This window comes from Bactrocera latifrons, unplaced genomic scaffold (assembly GCF_001853355.1).
Source record: "Bactrocera latifrons isolate USDA-ARS-PBARC rearing strain unplaced genomic scaffold, ASM185335v1 scaffold_108, whole genome shotgun sequence".
In the NCBI taxonomy this organism is placed as follows: domain Eukaryota; kingdom Metazoa; phylum Arthropoda; class Insecta; order Diptera; family Tephritidae; genus Bactrocera; species Bactrocera latifrons.
This window is the reverse complement of record NW_017534497.1, coordinates 651,641-670,791: the sequence shown is the minus strand read 5'-3', so window position 1 is coordinate 670,791 and position 19,151 is coordinate 651,641. Positions and strand designations below refer to the sequence as shown.

Here is a 19,151-nt window from a genome sequence, read left to right as displayed (position 1 = left end):
GTTTGTTCTTCTTAGAATGTAAAAGATTTTATCTGAATCTACAGCACTCGTCAGGCCAAACTTCAAGAGAGCGTATTTGCAAACGTTGTTTTAGTAATTTAGTGTTACAATTCGTTGGACTATGTTGAGAGATAAATTTCGATACTTTCAAATCTTTCGTTTTTTTTATAGACTGAGTACTTATCGGACCGACCTCTTATAAGATATGTATGATTTTATCAATATATGCACAGATGTAAGCGTGGCAGTAATGTGGGAAATATCGCATGCATAGTTGTTGTTGTGATACATTTGTAGGCAGAAAGTAAGGCCAGTAGTTTTGAGCGTTGTTGAAATTAAAAAAAAATTTATGGCATATGACATAAATCGATCACTAATCTCATACGACTTCAAAAGCAATAATTGTAAATACATCTGAGTTGATTCTGATCACACMCAAGATTCTGAATATGATTATCGTTATAAACCTCATGTATTTCACATCCATCCGGTTCCAAAAATTGAAGTATAAACCTCAAAAATCTATGTACATTCAGAGGAGTCAGCACTGAGAATGTTCAAAAGATTTATGAGCCCAGAGGAAACATGCAATATTTTCCGAAAGACTGACGGCGCTGCTGTACTAAAAGCATTCCAGAATTTTCCATGAATTATTATGATTTACACCATTGTGACCCCCTTCTTTACAGTCCATAAATTCGGCTTGATTCTAGAGAACCCATGTATTTAAGTATGAAGCATAAACGAATGAGATAGAAAAGTCTGCTTAAGAAGGTGAAGAAGTAGAAGGAATGTTGAATTTACAACTAGACACGAGACAATAATTTTCCAGCGTCACAACGATCGTCTTCATGTTGCAAGGCAGGTAAAAATTGTTTGGAAAACAACGGCTGGAAAATTTTGCCTCACACGCCTTTCAACCTAGACCTTACTTCCATTTGTTCCGCTGGATTTAGTAGACCCTTATTGAAGCACGTTTCACATCAAAATTGTATTACAAAATTGACTTCATTCATTCTAAGGCACCAAGCCGACGCAGTTCTTCTGGAGTTAACTGTCCTTTGATGATGGAATCCACAAATTCAAGAATGATAATACTATGTACGCATGTAATAATTATGAACCCAATAATTTTACGGAAATTTACTACAATTATATATTTAATTTAGAAAAAATGAAGTACATATTTTCAATTAAGTGAAGAGAAAAACCAAATCGGAAGATAATCAAATATATTCAAAAATACTTCCAATATTAGTCATAGTAACGGCGACTGACTACACTGCGTTCACGCTCACGCTCACGTGTCTTCGACTTAGTATGCCGTGAACGACCACTCACACGACTGTGTGAACGAGAGTGTGAACGATCATATGAGCGTTTCGAAGAGGAATTCGATGAAATTGAAGACTTTGTACTCTCCGAAATAATCGCAGGCTTTTTGGTAATCCAAAACTTTAACACAAAACACAGTTCGGCCTTAAAAGCTTGCCATGGTGTAGTCTGGGAGAAAAAAATTTCATTAATTTCAATAATCACAATGGTTCTGTATGTCTGCACTGCTACYTTTTCATTGACGGCAACCGTTTGCACATTCCACAAAAACTCGCAGCACCCTATAATGAAAGAGACCACCACACCGGCGCCGAGCACCAGAAATACACCACTCAATTCGATAATAGAGAGCTCATCACCATCGGTTGTATCTTCACTTGGACATTCGGGTTTAACGGTCGGCGTCCACCAGCGATGCTTTAAATTGAAAAGTTCACCCTTCTCGCTGAGTTGCAGCAAGGAGACGCTCAAATTGGAACGATACTCAGCACCTGTTGGGTATAAAGTTTTGCAACTTAATCAATCAATATCAAAAATTTATTGGTTACTTTACCTAATGGTACCGCTAAAGCGTAATGCTTCTCACTAAATTGACTACCAACTTGTTTTAGATGACAATCCCGTTCAATATTGTACGACAATGTTGTCGTTTCCATGAGAAAAGCATAACTGCCATTGCCTTTACGTACACGATCGACACCTTCCTTATTACTCGATGTGAAGGCTGATGGCTTGAAGCTGATCATTTGATTCCATGCTCTTTTGTATTCAGTCTCATTCGATTCGGAAAAGAAAACCGATGTACTGCCACCAGCTAAAGTGCCATACTTAATTTTATCCTGATCAATAAGACTCTCAAGACTGTCAAATTCGCTCGGCAGCTTATTGTTTGTTAGCGACGCAGCCAAATTGGCGATATAAGCATTGACCATCATCAATGTGAAGAACCACCACATACTGCTGAGTATGCGCATCGGTGGGCCTCTGTAGAAAGCAAAACGATTTTTGAATACTATCTTTTTTTTTGGATTTTTTTTTTTTTTTTTTGAGTTTAATGTGTGTTACTTACTTCGGCAGTATGTCGCAACCCTGTTGCATAATAGAACCAATCATCAACCAAAACGAGTTTGAATTATTCCATATATTTTCGAGTTCTTCAGGATCGGAATCAGCTGGATTCGGATTCGTCCACTCATGATGTGAGAAACTAGAAAATTACATTGCAATTGGAGCATTTAATTGAGAAATGTTGTAGAATTTTACACCTTCCTTAAATTAATTAAACTGCTGTACAATACTAGAGAGGTATCACGAAAAATAGCGTTACGCTAAGAGCAGCACAAGGACTTCCAAATCTTTCGAGCATTAGTTATGACGAAATACTAAAACTGGCGAATCTTACTTAATTGGCTAAGCCGAGGCACGGATTGAGCCCGAATCTAAATTAAAGTCTAAAACAAGTCAAGATATGAACGCAAGCATGGCTTGACTAAACAATCTTCGGCTCGCTACAGGTCTAATACTAATATAATTTCGAAAATGAGTTAGTAGTTTTCATGGATTGTTCGAGAGTAGACGTCGMTGACGAGTCGTCCTGCAAGTACTAAAAACTTAATTCAACGAGTTGTAATCTGACTTAGAAAGAATCGTATTGCTGCCAGTTTTTATTTATTTTTGACTGCTATACAGAGTCTGGGTTCCTACAAGAACACGTGTCTGAGCACTCGTTTTCCAATCYTCACTCACTTTGACTTCTTACCCGACCATTTGGATCATGGAGTCGCCAAACCGAACGCAGACCGCTCGCTCTCTACCCATATACTGGCAAGGGAGTTGTGGGTGTGAARAAGCCGTTGGAGGAGARGGGCAGTGAGCTTCTTTCTCAGGATTAGTTCTTTATCAACTCCAGAAGTGTCTTTCTGGCCGATGTTGCAGTCAGGCCAGCCGGCGGAGTGCAGCCTCCTTCAGCGAAATGAKCATCCACTCAGATAGAAGAGCGGCCATACTAGCTTTGAGACTGTAAAGCTAGCAAGAAAAGGCACCATACAACCACTATAGATAGAAGAAGAGCGGATGGTGATCCCGTAGCCTCTTGTGTTATATTACTAGATAGCTGGGCTTCGCGGAAGCTTATCCAGCTCTAAGCCACCATCGGTACATGCGCTGTCGCRAAAGCTTTTTAGCCAAAAATGTATCGCAAGAGATCTAGTGATCTTTCTGGCCTCTATAAGGCTAGCTCCTCCCTAGCTTTGGGGCTTTTAACAGGTCATTGCCTTATTGGTGGCCACGCAGTAAGGCTAAGAATCCTACCAGACGCCAGCTGCAGAAGCTGTATGGAAGAGGATGCGGTGAAACCAACTTAGCACTGCCTTCTTGATCGTCCCGCGCTAGAGAGAATAAGACTTAAACACTTGAGAGCGCAGACGTACCACGGAACAGGCGTTAATAGAATTAATCACCTGTGCATATTTTTATTAGCTACTAAGCGATTTGCTATTTTATAAATTCGAGAGCACAGAAGTTTTTCTTTTCTTTGGCCTCACAAAGSACTACATGTAGTATAGTAGTCATGTAGTATGATCAGCCATCTAACGTAACCTAACCTAACCTAATCTAAAGGATTTTCTAATCATTTAACAACGCCTTGTAACGCCTGCCTGCAACAGAACTCACAAATTACACTGTAGCACTAAAACTTACCGCGCTAATATTACAAACAGCAACGTCATAATCAGCTGTGTCAACATYAAATAGTACCACACCTCTTCGGCGAAGGGTTCCAAAAATGCAAATTCATTCTTAGCTTCCGGTGGCCTTTTATAATACAGTATGCTAATACCCAATTGCATGAAAGGCACCGTAAAATCGACTACCTGACGTCGAGCCTGAGTAATTGTTATATCAGAGATAGCGATTTGTGCTTGCTGAAAATCGAAGAAAACTTATTTATTATATGGCATAATTGAAAAAAATACAAAAACTCTTTACATGATCAATTAGGCGCCGTATCATACCATCCCACTCGCCTGTGTCCGGATTCAGCTTGCCTGTACGACTTTCAATTAAGAATTCATATTCGAAACCCATTATATCTGAGAGCTTTTGTATCAAATCCACTGCATAGCCTTCATATCGCTCCATACCACGTAAATTTTCATAATCTTCTCTAAAAAGTTATTCGGAAACAATATTTTTTTTCGATACAACAATGCAGCCGATCGGACAAAACTCACTTCAACATAAAATAGGGCGCCTCGAAGCGTGTTGTCACTATAAACTTTTTACGCTCTAATGAGAAATCGGGCGTATTTGAAGAACTACCGGTGCCAAATTGAATCGAAGTTGGCGGTGAGACTGTGCCATCCGACTTCCAAACAGCTAAGATTTCATTAGTGGTGGGTTTGTAGATCTCCAAGTTGAATTGTGTGCGTTGACCGTTTTCGTCGATTTTAAGATTTTCCGTTTTAAAGGGCGGTTCAACGTCGTCTTCGGAGATCTTTAAACAAATAAGGAGATATGTTTATGTACATACATATAGTATAAATATGAAAAAAAAAAATCAATTAACAATAACCTCAACTTACAGATTTCATTTCGCGCACAATTTGGCGACCAATATACCAGGGCCGACCGTACTCAAACTCGCAACGTCTTTGTGGTTCCACATATGACCTTACTTTGGTAATTACATTTCTAGCGGCATTCGCAAATAACACGACAGCGTCGTACATTAATACCGGTAATAAGATTTGATTTTGAAAGATTTCCTGTAAATATTTTTAGACAAATTGAAGGTTATATTTCCTGAAATCTATTCTTAAATACTTTCAATTGAGATCAGAACTCAGTATCTGAAAAAATTATAAKTATTTAAGTACTGAGCTMAAATATTTAAACATMCTCACATCRATTGGCCGTAAGCGCGTCTTCTTTCGCCGAAAAGGATTCTCATCGACTAATTTTAATCTCACAGAGGTTATATTTGCCCTGTAACCGGAGTCATACATGCTTTGCAAYGGCGAGTTGTGCGTATTTAAGTGYGACAAAAACAAGTACTAAAAAMCAAAAAAAWAWTTTATGAAACATAAGGTTCAGTTATGAATATATGCGGTAGTATAGTATACCTTAAACGAGCCCAACATCTTGAATTCCTTTGCAGTCAACACCAAGTCTCTTAACGAATCCGCCTCGCAATCGAGTATGACTTTATTTTCATGAAAGGTCTCACTAATCTCTTTCCAAAGAACACGTAAATCACTTTTATAATCCTCAATGTAACGGATCTTTATTTGTTCACTATTCAAGGGATTGATATTCATGAGATCTTGCAGGCGAGCGAGTCCTAGAAAATAAGTGATGGTAAGCTTTCTAATAAATATTCATAAGTAAAAATATGTTTATATAAAATAAAATTAAATTGAATTAACCATAGCTCCAGACAGGCCACTCAATCAATTAGCAAAATATTAACACTTGCAGCATTAGAAAACAAATTATAATTGACTCAATTTGTTCGCAAAACTTTCTATAAAATGAAATGACATAACAATGAAACTCCAATAAACCACATACGTATATGATTCGATCCATAACTACATAATAGGTCAACCGAAAAGTCGCGCTCTCACATTCAAAAGGCGCCGCCTAACAAATCACCCAGGCCGAACGAGATACCAGCAGAAATCCTGAAAATAATCGCCGCACAATAATCGGCAGTACTATTAAATATGAGCAACGCCTGCCTCGAAGCCGGAGTATTCCCTGAACCCTGGAAAAAGCAACGGCTGGTACTAATCAGGAAAGGTAAAGGTAAAGGAAAATAAGATCCCATTTCGCCATCAGCATACCGTCCACCATGTATGCTTGACTTAACGGGAAAGCTCTATGAATATTTAAACCCAGCCTCGCGGCTGTCAACGAAGCTCGAAGGCTCTCTCCCAGACAACACGGATTTAAACCCGGCAGATCAACTCTATTAGCTATAAAATGTGTCAAAGAAAATGTAGAAGCCGCACAGCGATGATGATAAAAAAAATAATAGTGTTGCTGGCGACTTTSGATGTCCGAAACWCCTTCAATAWCGCTAGATGGCTGGTTATGATCGACGCTCTTKAAAGAAGCTTTAAAATCCCCGACTACTTCAGAGCTGTCGTGCGGAGCTACCTTAGTAACGGAAAGCTTCTGTTGTGTCAGCACCAGAATCCATTCTAGACGCAGACTTGTGGAACATCAGCTAAGACGCTATACTAAAACTCGAACGAGCGATTCGTACTTAATTGGCTACGCGGACGACATTGCAGCAGTAATTACAGTATGAAACACAGAAGACGCGCCTGTACAAGTCCAGCACGCCRCACTAAAGAGAAAGCTTCTAATGCCGATCATAATCAGCGCAATATTATAAGGAGCTGAGATCTAGGCAATTGTACTTAAAAAGGAAAACCGGCATAAGATAATGGTCAAAGTGCACCACACCGCAGCAATCAGAGTTGYATTAGCCTACCCAACAGAGTCAGATGATKCTATATTAGTTATAAGCGGTGAGRAAAAAGCTGCGGAATCTAAAGAAACCATCCAAAAATAACAAGAGCGCAAAAGAAYAAATAGAGAAAGATACAATAATAACGTGGCAACGAAGATGGGAGATTGAGAATCGCGGCAGATGAACGACTAGACTAAGAAAGWCCTAAACTTATGGACAGGCCGTAACTTCGGAGAAGTCGACTTTTACACAACTCAGCTGTTACTCGGTCACGGATACTTTAAACAGTATCTCACAGAATGGGAAAAGTCGAAGAGCCGTCATACCTAAACAGCGATGGGAGAGAAGACAACGCTGAACACACATTATTTGAATGTGTGCRATGGCAACGAAAACGCACCGCAGTAGAAGACCWGGCTGGCTCAGTAAATTTAATCAATGTCATGCTGGAGAGTAAAGAAAACTGGAGGATTGTCCCTATATGCGCAGCAAACGCCAGACCTGGTCTCAGTTACGCAGATGTAGTAAATCTCTGAAAAAGAAAAATGAAACACCACCCTGAAGTAATGCAAGCGCGGWTTCAGGGTGGCCGACGGTTAATTATAGATGGGTTTTAGTAACATGCAAGAYGCACATACCGTTGCTGTGACGACATCACTGTTGTGCCGCGCAAGCTCAGTTTTGACATGAAAAAAYGTCGTTGTTGATTATTCGGACCAGTTTTTGGAGATATTCGAGATGAGGTTTTCCGTCGTTTTGTAACAATTTTGTCGAATGAAGAGGTGATCGCAGATTGGCGAACTTTGGTGGCAATTCTTCAATAGAGGCACGTTTTTGGCACGTCTCGACATGCTTAGAGCTTCTTGTACCACTTAAAARCGTGTTTTTCTGCACACCATTAATATAAGGTAAACATCTTCCGAAAGTYATCGAAAATAAGAAACTGGTGGCAATACTCGATAAAAATTGTTGCCAACACGCAAAAAGAGCTCTCAGAATATTTGAGAGACACGCAACCATTTCAGAACGTTAAAAAGCAGCCGGATTCTTATAAAAACAATGAAATCAGACGCCATATGACTTGAAGCCAAGATATGTTGAAAGACGATTTCACGTGCCAGAAATATAGATTGAACAACGTAATATATTTTKTATCGGTTTGTGACTGGTGATAAAAAAAAATCATATGAGAAACCCCATCACTCAGGTAAATCCACATATCCATGATGTTAAGGCAATGTTCAGTATTTAGTGAGATAAGAAGTAATGAATGGCACACCCCAGCAACTACGGAACATCCGAAACCTCCCTTCTAACTCGCATTTGTTGTGTTCGATGCCAAACGTGCTCACTGAAATACGGTTCACATCAGAACAGAGCTTGATTCGTTCTTGGCCGTCAAGCCAGCGCAGTTTCTTTCATTAGTTAGTAATTAACAGCCTATCTTTTTAGTTAGTTAGCGATATTATTAATAATTCTTAATTTATTCAATTAGTAATTTTTCTATATTCATATCGTTTTTTTTTTTTTACCCTCACTTGACCTAAATAATCTAAATTATGTTCCTGAATTCTATTTTTTGAGTTCACTCACCAATCTTTGTTTCATAAACAAGCGTAAATTGTTGCCATTCATAATTGTATTTAATTATGCTGTAATAAGCCCTTGAGATCATCGCAACTGACGGTGCCACATTGACGGTCATTCGGTTATTAAGGCGATCTTGAGTTGGCGACTCAATTCTCCAGTCGAATTTCATGTGCGGTATACCGGTGGCATTGGCTATAACGGCAACAATATCTGGAAGAAGGACGAAAATTTTATAAGTAAGCGAATGMATTCGCAAATTACTTCATTTCATTTAGTTTTTGATTATTGTCCACAAGCAATTAAATTATCTTTCCAAAATGCATTCCAACAAACTAGAAGCAAATTTATTGCTGAGAGTGCTCGCAAGTCCCCCATTGTGTATGCATGTATGTATATGTGGTATGTAARTTTATCATATTTTTCGTCATATTTTACAACACTCACCAGTAGACGTCTTTGAACTTGGTCCGAAAATAGCAACAACGCCATCTGAAATCAGTTCACATGCTGAAATATTTGGAAGAGACACATATGTATGTCAGTGATTTTAATTGAATGTGAAATTAAAAAAAAACGGAATTTTAATAAAAATATTGTGAGAACATTTCAACTAAAATTGTTGACTCTAATAATGAAATATCTCTGGGTTTCTTAAATATTAAATAAACACCTAAATATGAAAATTACCCGAATATAACCTAAATACTTGTACTACCAAAAATATATTTGAAACTAAATAATTCTATGAGGCARAAACAATTATCCCACAACCTTTCGTTGAACGCTTTGACTTCTTCAGGAATTGAATGCTTTATTTGAAAAAAACCAGTATTTTTTAGACAAGTAATACTACGCATAAAACAAATGATTCAAGCAGAGGTATCTTTTTCCAAAGCCTTTTTTTTTTTTGACAGATCGCGCTTGGGTCATGTCAAGCTATCATTTAATTTTTGTTCAGTATTGTTTGTYATTTTATCATGGAACGACATACGCCTGACCAACCTTTACATATCGTTCAACTTTATTACGAAAACTCACGTTCTGTAAGGAATGAGTTTCGCTCAACTTATTGTTAACGTAATCGGCCTACTGAGCGTAATATTCGCAACACCATTACCCATCTTGAGACTCAGCGTTCCTTATTGGATAATGTTCGATCGAACAGATCACGTCCAGCACGTCTAGAGACAAAACATTTAGCTGCTGTAACTGAGAATGTACACGAAGACCGTCGATTCGGCGTCGTTCGCAGCAACTCGAACTGATGTATGGAACGACTGTCGCATTTTACGTCGAGATCTTAAATGGAAAGCATACAAACTACAGCTTGTGCAAATTCTAAGGTTGCTCGACCTTCCCACATTATTTCGCCCTATGGGCTCTTAAAAAGTTCCGAGAAGATCCGACGTTTTCAAGCCAAATTTTGTTTAGTTATGGGGCACATGTAAACAAGCAAAATTTCTGCCTTTGGGACGAAGAAAACCTGAAGAGATACAAAGYTGCCATTTTCATAAAACCGTAAATTTTTTGCTTGAAATTGAAGCCACTTCCCACACATCGCATCAATGAAAGTATTTATTGAGAGAACGTTCGGTGAGCAGATGAATTCATGTTTTGGTTCCGAACTCCGAAGAGAGTATTGCCCCATTCAAAACTACGYGTAAGAAAATCACCCGTTATTACCGGTGATAACACGTTAGATAAATTTTATATACTTAATTAAAACGAAACTGACTTTTATGAATAATTATCTTGTTTATTAGTTAGTTATAAATTTTTTTTATTATCTAGTTATTATTTTATTAATATACTCACTTAACTGCTGCAATATGAAGCTATCATCGCTGGGTACAAAACGTTTTATCAGTTGGAAACTTAAGCCAAACAATTTGTTATTATTTATCTCAAGGAATGCCTCATCAAAGCTCAATTCAATTTCGTATTCATCGCGAAAGAATAGTACACCTAAAACAGCAAGAAATTGAGGTGAGTAACGCAAAATCGGGTTTTCTGCTTTGAGGAACATTAAAATGAATAGCCATTCAGATAAAACCACATTCTATTTCCTAAAACCGAGAAAAAACATTTCGCCGGTAAAGTTCAATTTTATGCCGAGGTGAATCGCTCTGAGAGGTATTGACGAAAAATTACTAAAAAGAGGATKGTTTTTGTATTACTAAAAGAGGTCGTCCCTCTTTGTACAGATACATATGTACATCTAGAGACACATCAGTTTTTTTAGGTCTCCTTCAATGGAACCTGATACATGTAGAAGACACCAACCAAAAGCCATAAAATCTTTATAGTGGTGGAAGTGGATAAACATCTAAATAACCTACGAAGCTTATGCAATGAGTGCATAAACGATCTGCGCCAATGTTTTAGAACTGGCTGAATACATGACATAGGTCTAACACTAGAACGTAGATGAAAGAATATCTCTAAGCATGGGGGAATGTGGGATTCATTCACAGAAACAATGAAAGTATATATCGATAATATTAAATTCAAGGTTTGCATTTAACGTACACCTAGAATACACTTCAGGTAAACCGATAAAATCCTGAGCCAAACAAGTGGAGGAAGTCAAAAGCTTTACAATGTGTCAACAATTATAGCAATCCGGTAGACCCATAGACAGATCGTGAATAGACAGTAAGTTCACTGAGAAATTAAAAACTATCAGTAAAGCGGTAGCGTTAATCATGACTGAGACATACAAAGCATATTAAGCGTAAGTCAATCAGGATCATACATAGAGTGGACTTAAGTGTCTTATCATTTTAACACAATAAAACTTAATCAGATGGTTCCGTAAGAGACACTTGACTTTCAATACTTCACCCTACTTAAGACAAAAAAAAATTGGTTGAAGAAAAACCTAAGCTTGATGATGAGTTTGCGAACACTATCTCAGCAAAATCAATCACCAAGGATTCGTATGTTAAGCTTAGGCGTGGTGAAATGTGCACCGAAGATGTTGAACGCATTGGACACTCAAAAGAGGTGGTTAACGACGTTCAAGTTAACAGGTATTCTAAACTAAATGTATACATCATATCATTCACGAATATTTGGATATGAAAAAGCTTTCTGCAAAGTTGGTGCCATGCGAGCTCACTTTTAACCAAAAACAACGATGAGTTGATGTTTTGGAGCAGTGTTTAGAGATGCTCAATCATAATAAGCTTTTGCGACGATATGTGACAATCGATACAACATGGCCAACATTTTTCTCTGAAGTCCGATCGACAGTGATCCTCGTGGACTGCACACAACGAACCAACCCCAAAACGTAGAAAAACGCAAGAGTCGGCCAGCAAGGCATCTGTATTTCAGGATGTGCTTGACATAATTTGTATTGACTGCCTATTAAATCGCCGAAAAAAGGGCCGCATTTGAAGACAGTGAAAGTGCTTCTTCACCACGACAATACACCTGTCACAAGTCAATGAAGACGATAGCAAAAATCCATGTATCGTTTCGAATATTCAGTTTCATCAAAAACACAAGCTTACAAGTGATACAAAACCTTCAAAGACGGTCTAGAGATCGTTGAACACATGATTCAATCTGGACGAGCTTCGATCTCTTCAACTGATGAAAATATGTTGTCAAATATCTCCCTTCCGCTTTTTTTTCTCTTTCTTCGATGCTTTATAAAAAGTGTTACAGTGATCGGATTTAGTTCAAATATGCGCCGTTATGTATATGTATATGTTCCATAATCTGTTTCCATCTAAACATCAACTTCATAATACCCCCTCGTAGAAACCTTCCTCTTTATTTGCGAAGAACTCGGACAGCCACTTTTCACAAGCCTCTTTTGAGTTCAACTTTACACCAACAAGGGCGTTCACCATGGACACGCACAGGTCGTAATCACTTGGCACTATTTTCGGGATATACAGTGGATGCGATAAAACCTGGTGTGTGGTCTGGCGTTGTTATGGTGGAACACTACACCCTTCTCGTTGACCAATTCTGGACGCTTCTGGTCGATCGCCTACTTCAAGCCGTCCAGTTGTTCGCAGTAGTTTCGACGCAGAAGGTTTTTTTGCGTCAAATCATGCGGCACCCAAACTTCAAACTTTTTTGTGTATCCAGCCTTTTGTAGATGGCTTAAAATGGTTTGGTGACTAACTCCGCCGGTTGGAGATCTTGGTGTCGTTTTCACCCGCTCTGAATCGTCGAAACCATTCCTCCGCAGTTCTAAGTGATAAAGTACATTCCCCAAAACACTATTAATCTCACGGAAAGCTTCTCTAGCGGATTTGCCTTTCACGAAGGAAAACTTTAAAATAGCGTGAATTTGGGTGTTAGTAATGTCTACACGTCAATGACTGTTGAACGCCATATCCAAACTAATAATGCATAGCGTCGCTTTGTAGGTTATGTCAAGACCTTTCCATAGATGTATAGTATTGCCAGATACGAGCTCCGTAGTGCTTTATACATAGCCGCGAAATTCAAAAGACAAAAAGGCGGAAGGGAGATATTTAACAACCTAATATTAAGAGGCAAGTGTTAGAAAGATAGCAAGAGAGCTCGACATCCCTTGCGAGTTCGTTTTTTTGATGGATATTTTGGGAATGAAACTGATATTTTTCAAAAAGTGTACGATTGTCACCGAATTTAAAGCCAAAAACGCAATGAATACCATCGATCCATCCCATATTCACCAGATTTGGCTCCGTGTGATTTTTTCTTGTTTTCCAAACTGAGATCACTGCTCCGTGGAACCCGTTTTCAGTCGATTAGAGAGATAAAACGAAATTCGCTGAAGGAGCTGAAGGTCATCCCAAGAATTGCCTATTAAAAGTGTTTCGAGGACTGGTAAAATAGTTGTGTATAGGTGTATTACATGTGGTGAGGATTACATTGAAGGCGACAAACTAAATATGCATCATATGCGTTTCATTTGACCTGTTACTTGCTAACCGTGAAGCTTCTTCTTTTGATTGATCTGTATAAATTCGAGAATTTCGACTCGTTTACATAATTTGACATTCCAAGCGCAATATTAATAAACATTTTTTAAAAAAATTTCATTGTAAGTCTATCCTCGCTCAGCTTTATTACCGACTTTCACTTCAATATCGCCATTATTGGTGTATTCATGCGTTAGCTTAACGGCGATCAGCAACAACAACGGCACAAAAATGTTGCTAAAGCGCATTTTTCTTAACCGTTTAATGACGTTTTACCGTTAACCGATATTTAGTTAGACATTCATAAAGTATGCAAGCAATTTMCATACGCACTTTTAATAAAATTTTGTATTTACTTCGAATACATATTTTTGTTTTTCCACTTCCACTAATTTTTTTCACAAAAATATTACGTAAAAATAAATTAATTGCAATTTTATAAAATATTTATTTATTTATTTTTCGGTATTCCATTTATTTTTGGGCGACTTTTTCACTTCACTYCACATTACTAATTGCCAACGCGGTCGCGACCGTCACCGCCTCCATACGAAAACACACTCGAAATATTTTTGAATTTGTACCAGTCAGCATCCAGTCGTGGAAGAAATTTAGCGCACACTGAGCATGGCGACGACAAGGAAATATGCACATACACACACAAACAACGCATACATGAACACACATAACGACACAGTAAGTATTTCATAACTTCAGATCTCCCACTTTGCGGCCAAAGCCGTCGCGGCGACTGCTACGCTGCGGTCTCTTCGAAATTTCAGGCTGAGAGCGCAAMAAGAAAATAGTAATTATTAAAAATAAGCATTTTCTTTATAAAACAAAAGTATATATTCTCTTCATTAAAAAATGTGTGCTTCCTGCCATTAGCGCTGCGCGCTTTCACAATGGCTTTGCTGTTTGTCATTATTGCTGTTGTTGCTGTCAAAATGCCGTACGGCGTGTTTGTTGTTGTTGACTGTATGTGTAGCTTTTTTTCACAAGCTGTCGCTTTGCTTGGTAGCAATAAATATTTGTTTATAATTGTTATGTTTGTGTGTGTGTGCGTGTGTAGAAACACAAAAATACAAATAAAAACAAGTAAATATGGATGCACTTAAATTCATACCGGACAATGTTGATATTTTGGAAAAGCCACAACGCGCACCACCACCACCGATCCGCGCACGGTTTTGGCCTCCAAACATACACTCACATACACTCACATACACGCATACATAGTCTCCGTTACAGAGTGTGTGACATACAGACATACACGCCCCCATCAGTGCGCGATCTTCAGCACTCGTTTGCAGCTAATAGTGTTGTTGTGACTGTCGTTTATTGTCGTTTGATGTGTCTCGCTTTCGTTAAATGAAAAATACTAACAACAATCAAGGCGAAATTCCACTTTGATGTCGTGGCAACGGGAATATATAGTATAAGTACGTCGATTTGCAATTTGTTTACTTCCCGGCAGCAATTTGTAGCTCGTACCACTCAAAACTTTTATGTCACCTCTCTAATTCAAGTTCGTSACGTGTGATCGTGCGCTGAACTTGTGCTCACTAATTGAGGCACACCGAGTGGGAATATTAAAAAAAAACAATCGATTTCGATATTTTCTAAAATTTTAAATCGATATTTCAAATATTTTTAGAGCTACAGCCTTCTTAAGTGTAGCCATTCAGTTCAATCAGCTTCACCTGTTTACTTCTTCTTCATTGGCACCATATCCGTGCCTTGATCGCCTTGATCCGTGGGTTGGTCTGGGCCGATAATGCGAAACTTCACCAGTTACGAGGTCACGCAAGTTTTACAACTCTGTCTGCACTTGGGTCAGTTAGAGTTATCAATCCAGAAACTCGGCGAATTTTCAAAAATACAATATAGGTTTGTATGAAAAGGAAGTCCACCATTTACGCACTAAACAATGYACTAGTTGACCCTGCGAAATGCGCAGTAAGTGAAATGATGGAAAGTCGGAACAAATAAATATTGCGCGTTGATCACTCAGGATGTGAAGAATGTTTTCAACTCAACAAAGTGGGCAAACACCAAAAGACAGAAGTCTTGCTCATAAGTGCTAGAAAATTGGAGGAAAGTATATCTCTCACCATAGGGGAGTGTGAGATTCATTGAAAGTATAATATATAGGAGACTAGTAATAGACTCAAAGCTCAAATTTAAGGATCACTTAGAATATACTGCAAGTAAAGCGAATAAAATCTTAAATCCTTATGAAGAAATTATGGCAAATAAAGTCTGCGTACGTTCCAGCTKCCAATTTTTACTCTCAAAATAATGAGATCGGTTGTATTAGACGTATGTATGCGGCTCCAATATGGRTGCAGGCGCTAAGCATTAAAGCATTCAATAGAGAGGAGATATTGGACATACTTTCGTTTATAGACACACGACATGGTGACCTGGATTTCTGTATACCCCGAATACTAAGTGTAAATGGGTACTTTAGAAACTACCTGTATAAATTCCAGCCCGACATAATTCCGAATGGTCCGACATGTTCAGACTGCTTTGAAGACTCTGAGCTTGTATTATTCTATTGCCCTCACTTTTTAGGTACAAGGGGAAAACTTAAAACTAGACTCGGTGGTAGTCTTATGGTGGAAACGACACTCATATGTCAATGCCTGAGAACTGAAAATCTATAAGCGTACCGGCAGTCTGAATCGTGACAAAACTGAGACATATAGACCAGATTAGGTGACTGACAGTCCATGCCATAGAGTAGACTTAAATGTTTTATAACTTCCACGACGTAATACTTAATCAGGTAGATCTGTGRGAGAGTCTGGAGTTGGGARTAGGGTAGGTTTAGCGGATGAAGTTCCGCGCTCTACCTTTTGAAGCTTCTTCCTACTTAAAGAAATTTGAAAAAAAAAACTTGGTCTAAGGGTCCCTAGTCCAAGGAGCTTTTCATTGGAGCATCATGTTCCATTCGAACGACATGGGCTTGCCAGCGCATTCGTTGAACATTTATGMGCTTAAACATATGTATGTATATACATRCCGCCGTYTAGCTCATGCACTTCATTGYTCCATTTTTTAGGATACAAATCGCTCGCGCGGACSRTTCCAAAAATYTTGCGAAGAACAGTTACCTRGAACGTTCCAAGTGCTTTCTCAACTCGGGTTATCATCTTCCATGTTTTTACGCCGTATTAGAGGACGGGAATAATGTAAGATTTATTGAGTGTAATTTTTTGTTCGACAAGAAAGGGACATGCTTCTTAATTGTCTAACCATTCCAAAGTAGCACCAGTTGGTAAGAGTTATTCCACGCTTAATCTCCAGGCTAAGATTAATGGTAGAATTTATGCTGGTTCCGAGATTTACAAAGTCTCTAACTTTTTCAAATTTATAGCTGCCAACAGCAACGTAAACAATCATTGTATATGGCCTCCAGGTTCTTTGTCTTACCCTCATTCACGACAAGACGAGCCTCTGCGATTCAAATTCGCGACACGTGTCACTTTTTATATTAGCATTTTTATTTAGCATTATATTTAAAAAAAGAGAGAGCATCAGCTGTCTAAAACCTCATTTGGTATCGAAAAGCTCGGAGGGGTTCCTCCTGAAACTGATAGAAATCGACAAAAAGATGATGGGTGTCCATCTGTTTGTCAAGGCTCTTCTCCTGCTTTATACAGCTCAACCGGTTATCCATCGGCCCCTGTGASAAGACTACAGAGATGTTCCAACGTCAATTTACCAAACGCTGAACAATAGAAGAAAAAGTGTATGAGGATGAAGTTCTGTTAACGCTATTTCTAGTGAGGGCATACACTCTTTGACTAGCTTTGACCACACATTATTGCCGCCCTGCAGCCGGAGTAAATCCTCAACTCCTTTAATAGGGATGACTATGCAGCAGTGCTTCTACCGCCAACATAATAGCAGCCACTTCTGCCTGAAAAACGTGATCCCCGCAAACCTTCTCACCTAGATTCGATCCATTTGAGAAAAAGCTCACTGTGCTTCTTCTCCAGCGACTTCTCCCCATCCACATATCCGTCATCGATATGTGAGCAGAGAAAAGGCCCCTTTAGTTTTCAAAGATGCAGTTGAAGAGGAAGAGATTAATATGATAAACTTGTATAAAGTCAGCTGTTTTGCGGCAAACAAACCATGATTTGATACTTTGATACTGCAAGAATCCGAAACATAGGGATAGACTCTATTCTCAAAGGAAATAAGAAAACCATAGAGTTACTTCGAATGGGTCATCACAATCACSAGACTTCTACAATCCAGTAGTGAATATTTGARCTTTAATTAAAATCAAGAAAACCACTAACGTCAATAAAATTTTTCATTCGGCTTCTCCAAAATACTTGATGATCGCTGTATAATATAATGTAATGATCCTGTAGAATATTCGGAAAATCAAGTTCCAAGTTACTATCAAAGATTGCGTTTATTCTAGCATYTTCAGAGCATGAAGCAGAGTATCGAAGAAGACTCGAAAGAGTTCATCCGCCATGGCGTCGCACGGTCGGTGAGTGGRCCCAAAAGGAGATGGCCAGCGATCCCCGTTTCCGCAAGAATATCTTGTAAAGCTCATTTTTGTTTRATAGGATACATTAATACACCAAATTTTCGTGCCTAAATTAAAGGATGYTGATGTGGACGACCATYGGATCCAATAAAATAGCGCTACATGTCATACAGCCAACGAATTAATCAGTTTATTAAAGGAAAGTTTTGGTAATCGCATTATCTAGCGTAGTGAGCCTATAATAAAATAAATTGGAGGGCATAACATTACATAATAWGCGTTTGATTTCGTCTCGAAAATCACATGTCTAGAAACCCCCTTAAAATGGTTTAAAGCGGTTATTTTAATCAACATAGAATCATCTTAAGCTCTTTGACTGTGCGCATAGAGTGACTACATAATAAAACTGGTTAGGGTGCCTGAACACGGCGGTATTGCAGGAAATAGCTGATTGATGCTGGTGCTCGAGAGCTGGATTGATGAGMTTGCTAAGACGGGTATTAAAGTCTCTATAATTGCGTAATGAGAACATGCAGGAACTTCATTCGCTCCTTGTGGTTCACCACTGGTTTGTTGGCACTCAGACCTGCTCAGCAAGCGTTATCAACTACTAACAATGGGGCAGTCGCAATGTTCTTCTGGCGCAGAGTAAATCTTGAGGGTCTAATAAACTCCTCGCTCTCAGCAAAGTCCACATTTAAATTGTTGTAGGAGTTTTAACCCAACGTAGTCTGATTGAACATCTTACCTAGTGCTAGCTGTTTCAGAAGAAGATGATATAGAATCATCTCAACACTTCCTCCTCGAATGTAACGCTTCTTTTGTAATAAGTTCAGGGCTCTTTGCTCTTTTCTGATATCCAACTATAGAAGTTTTTCATCTAACTTCCCAAAGTACTGTGCATAACAGTATATCTTATCAAACCCTTATGRCTCCATATAAAGAGTGATCCATTTCTAGGATCTCCATTTTACAGATTATCATTCGAAAGAACATTCTTCRGTATWTATTTTTTGAAGRTTGTCTCTTTCAAATGTTGGCCGCGTCTACCTCTCAGATGGTCCAACTATGGAGTCCAATTTCGATGACTTATTTGAGAATTTCGACTGATAAGTGGCTGTTTGCTCCAAGTCCTAAAKCGAAGCCGGATTGTTCACTTAGACTTTAAACTTTACGGAAAGGTAAGTTATCAAACGATTTTGGTGGTGTGGGAAGTGGCGCCGTCTTGTTGAAACCAAATGTCACCGAGAATTTCAGGCATCTAATATGGATCAATGATTCTACCGGCCCACAA

The 19,151-nt window shown here is 38.6% G+C and overlaps 1 protein-coding gene across 1 annotated transcript; it reads right to left on the bottom strand.

The window, feature by feature from the left end:
* Window positions 1-1,208: 1,208 nt before the first annotated feature.
* On the bottom strand, window positions 1,209-13,586 carry LOC108971059 (glutamate receptor ionotropic, kainate 2). The gene is made up of 14 exons (XM_018936869.1): window positions 13,490-13,586; window positions 10,223-10,372; window positions 8,852-8,914; window positions 8,411-8,617; window positions 5,460-5,677; window positions 5,241-5,390; window positions 4,920-5,102; window positions 4,569-4,831; window positions 4,324-4,501; window positions 4,036-4,259; window positions 2,405-2,542; window positions 1,889-2,319; window positions 1,567-1,826; window positions 1,209-1,503 (listed from the first exon to the last, which is right to left on the bottom strand). Exons 1-14 carry the CDS (start codon window positions 13,584-13,586, stop codon window positions 1,255-1,257), a joined length of 2,811 nt encoding a protein of 936 aa, XP_018792414.1. The 3' UTR covers window positions 1,209-1,254.
* Window positions 13,587-19,151: the final 5,565 nt, after the last annotated feature.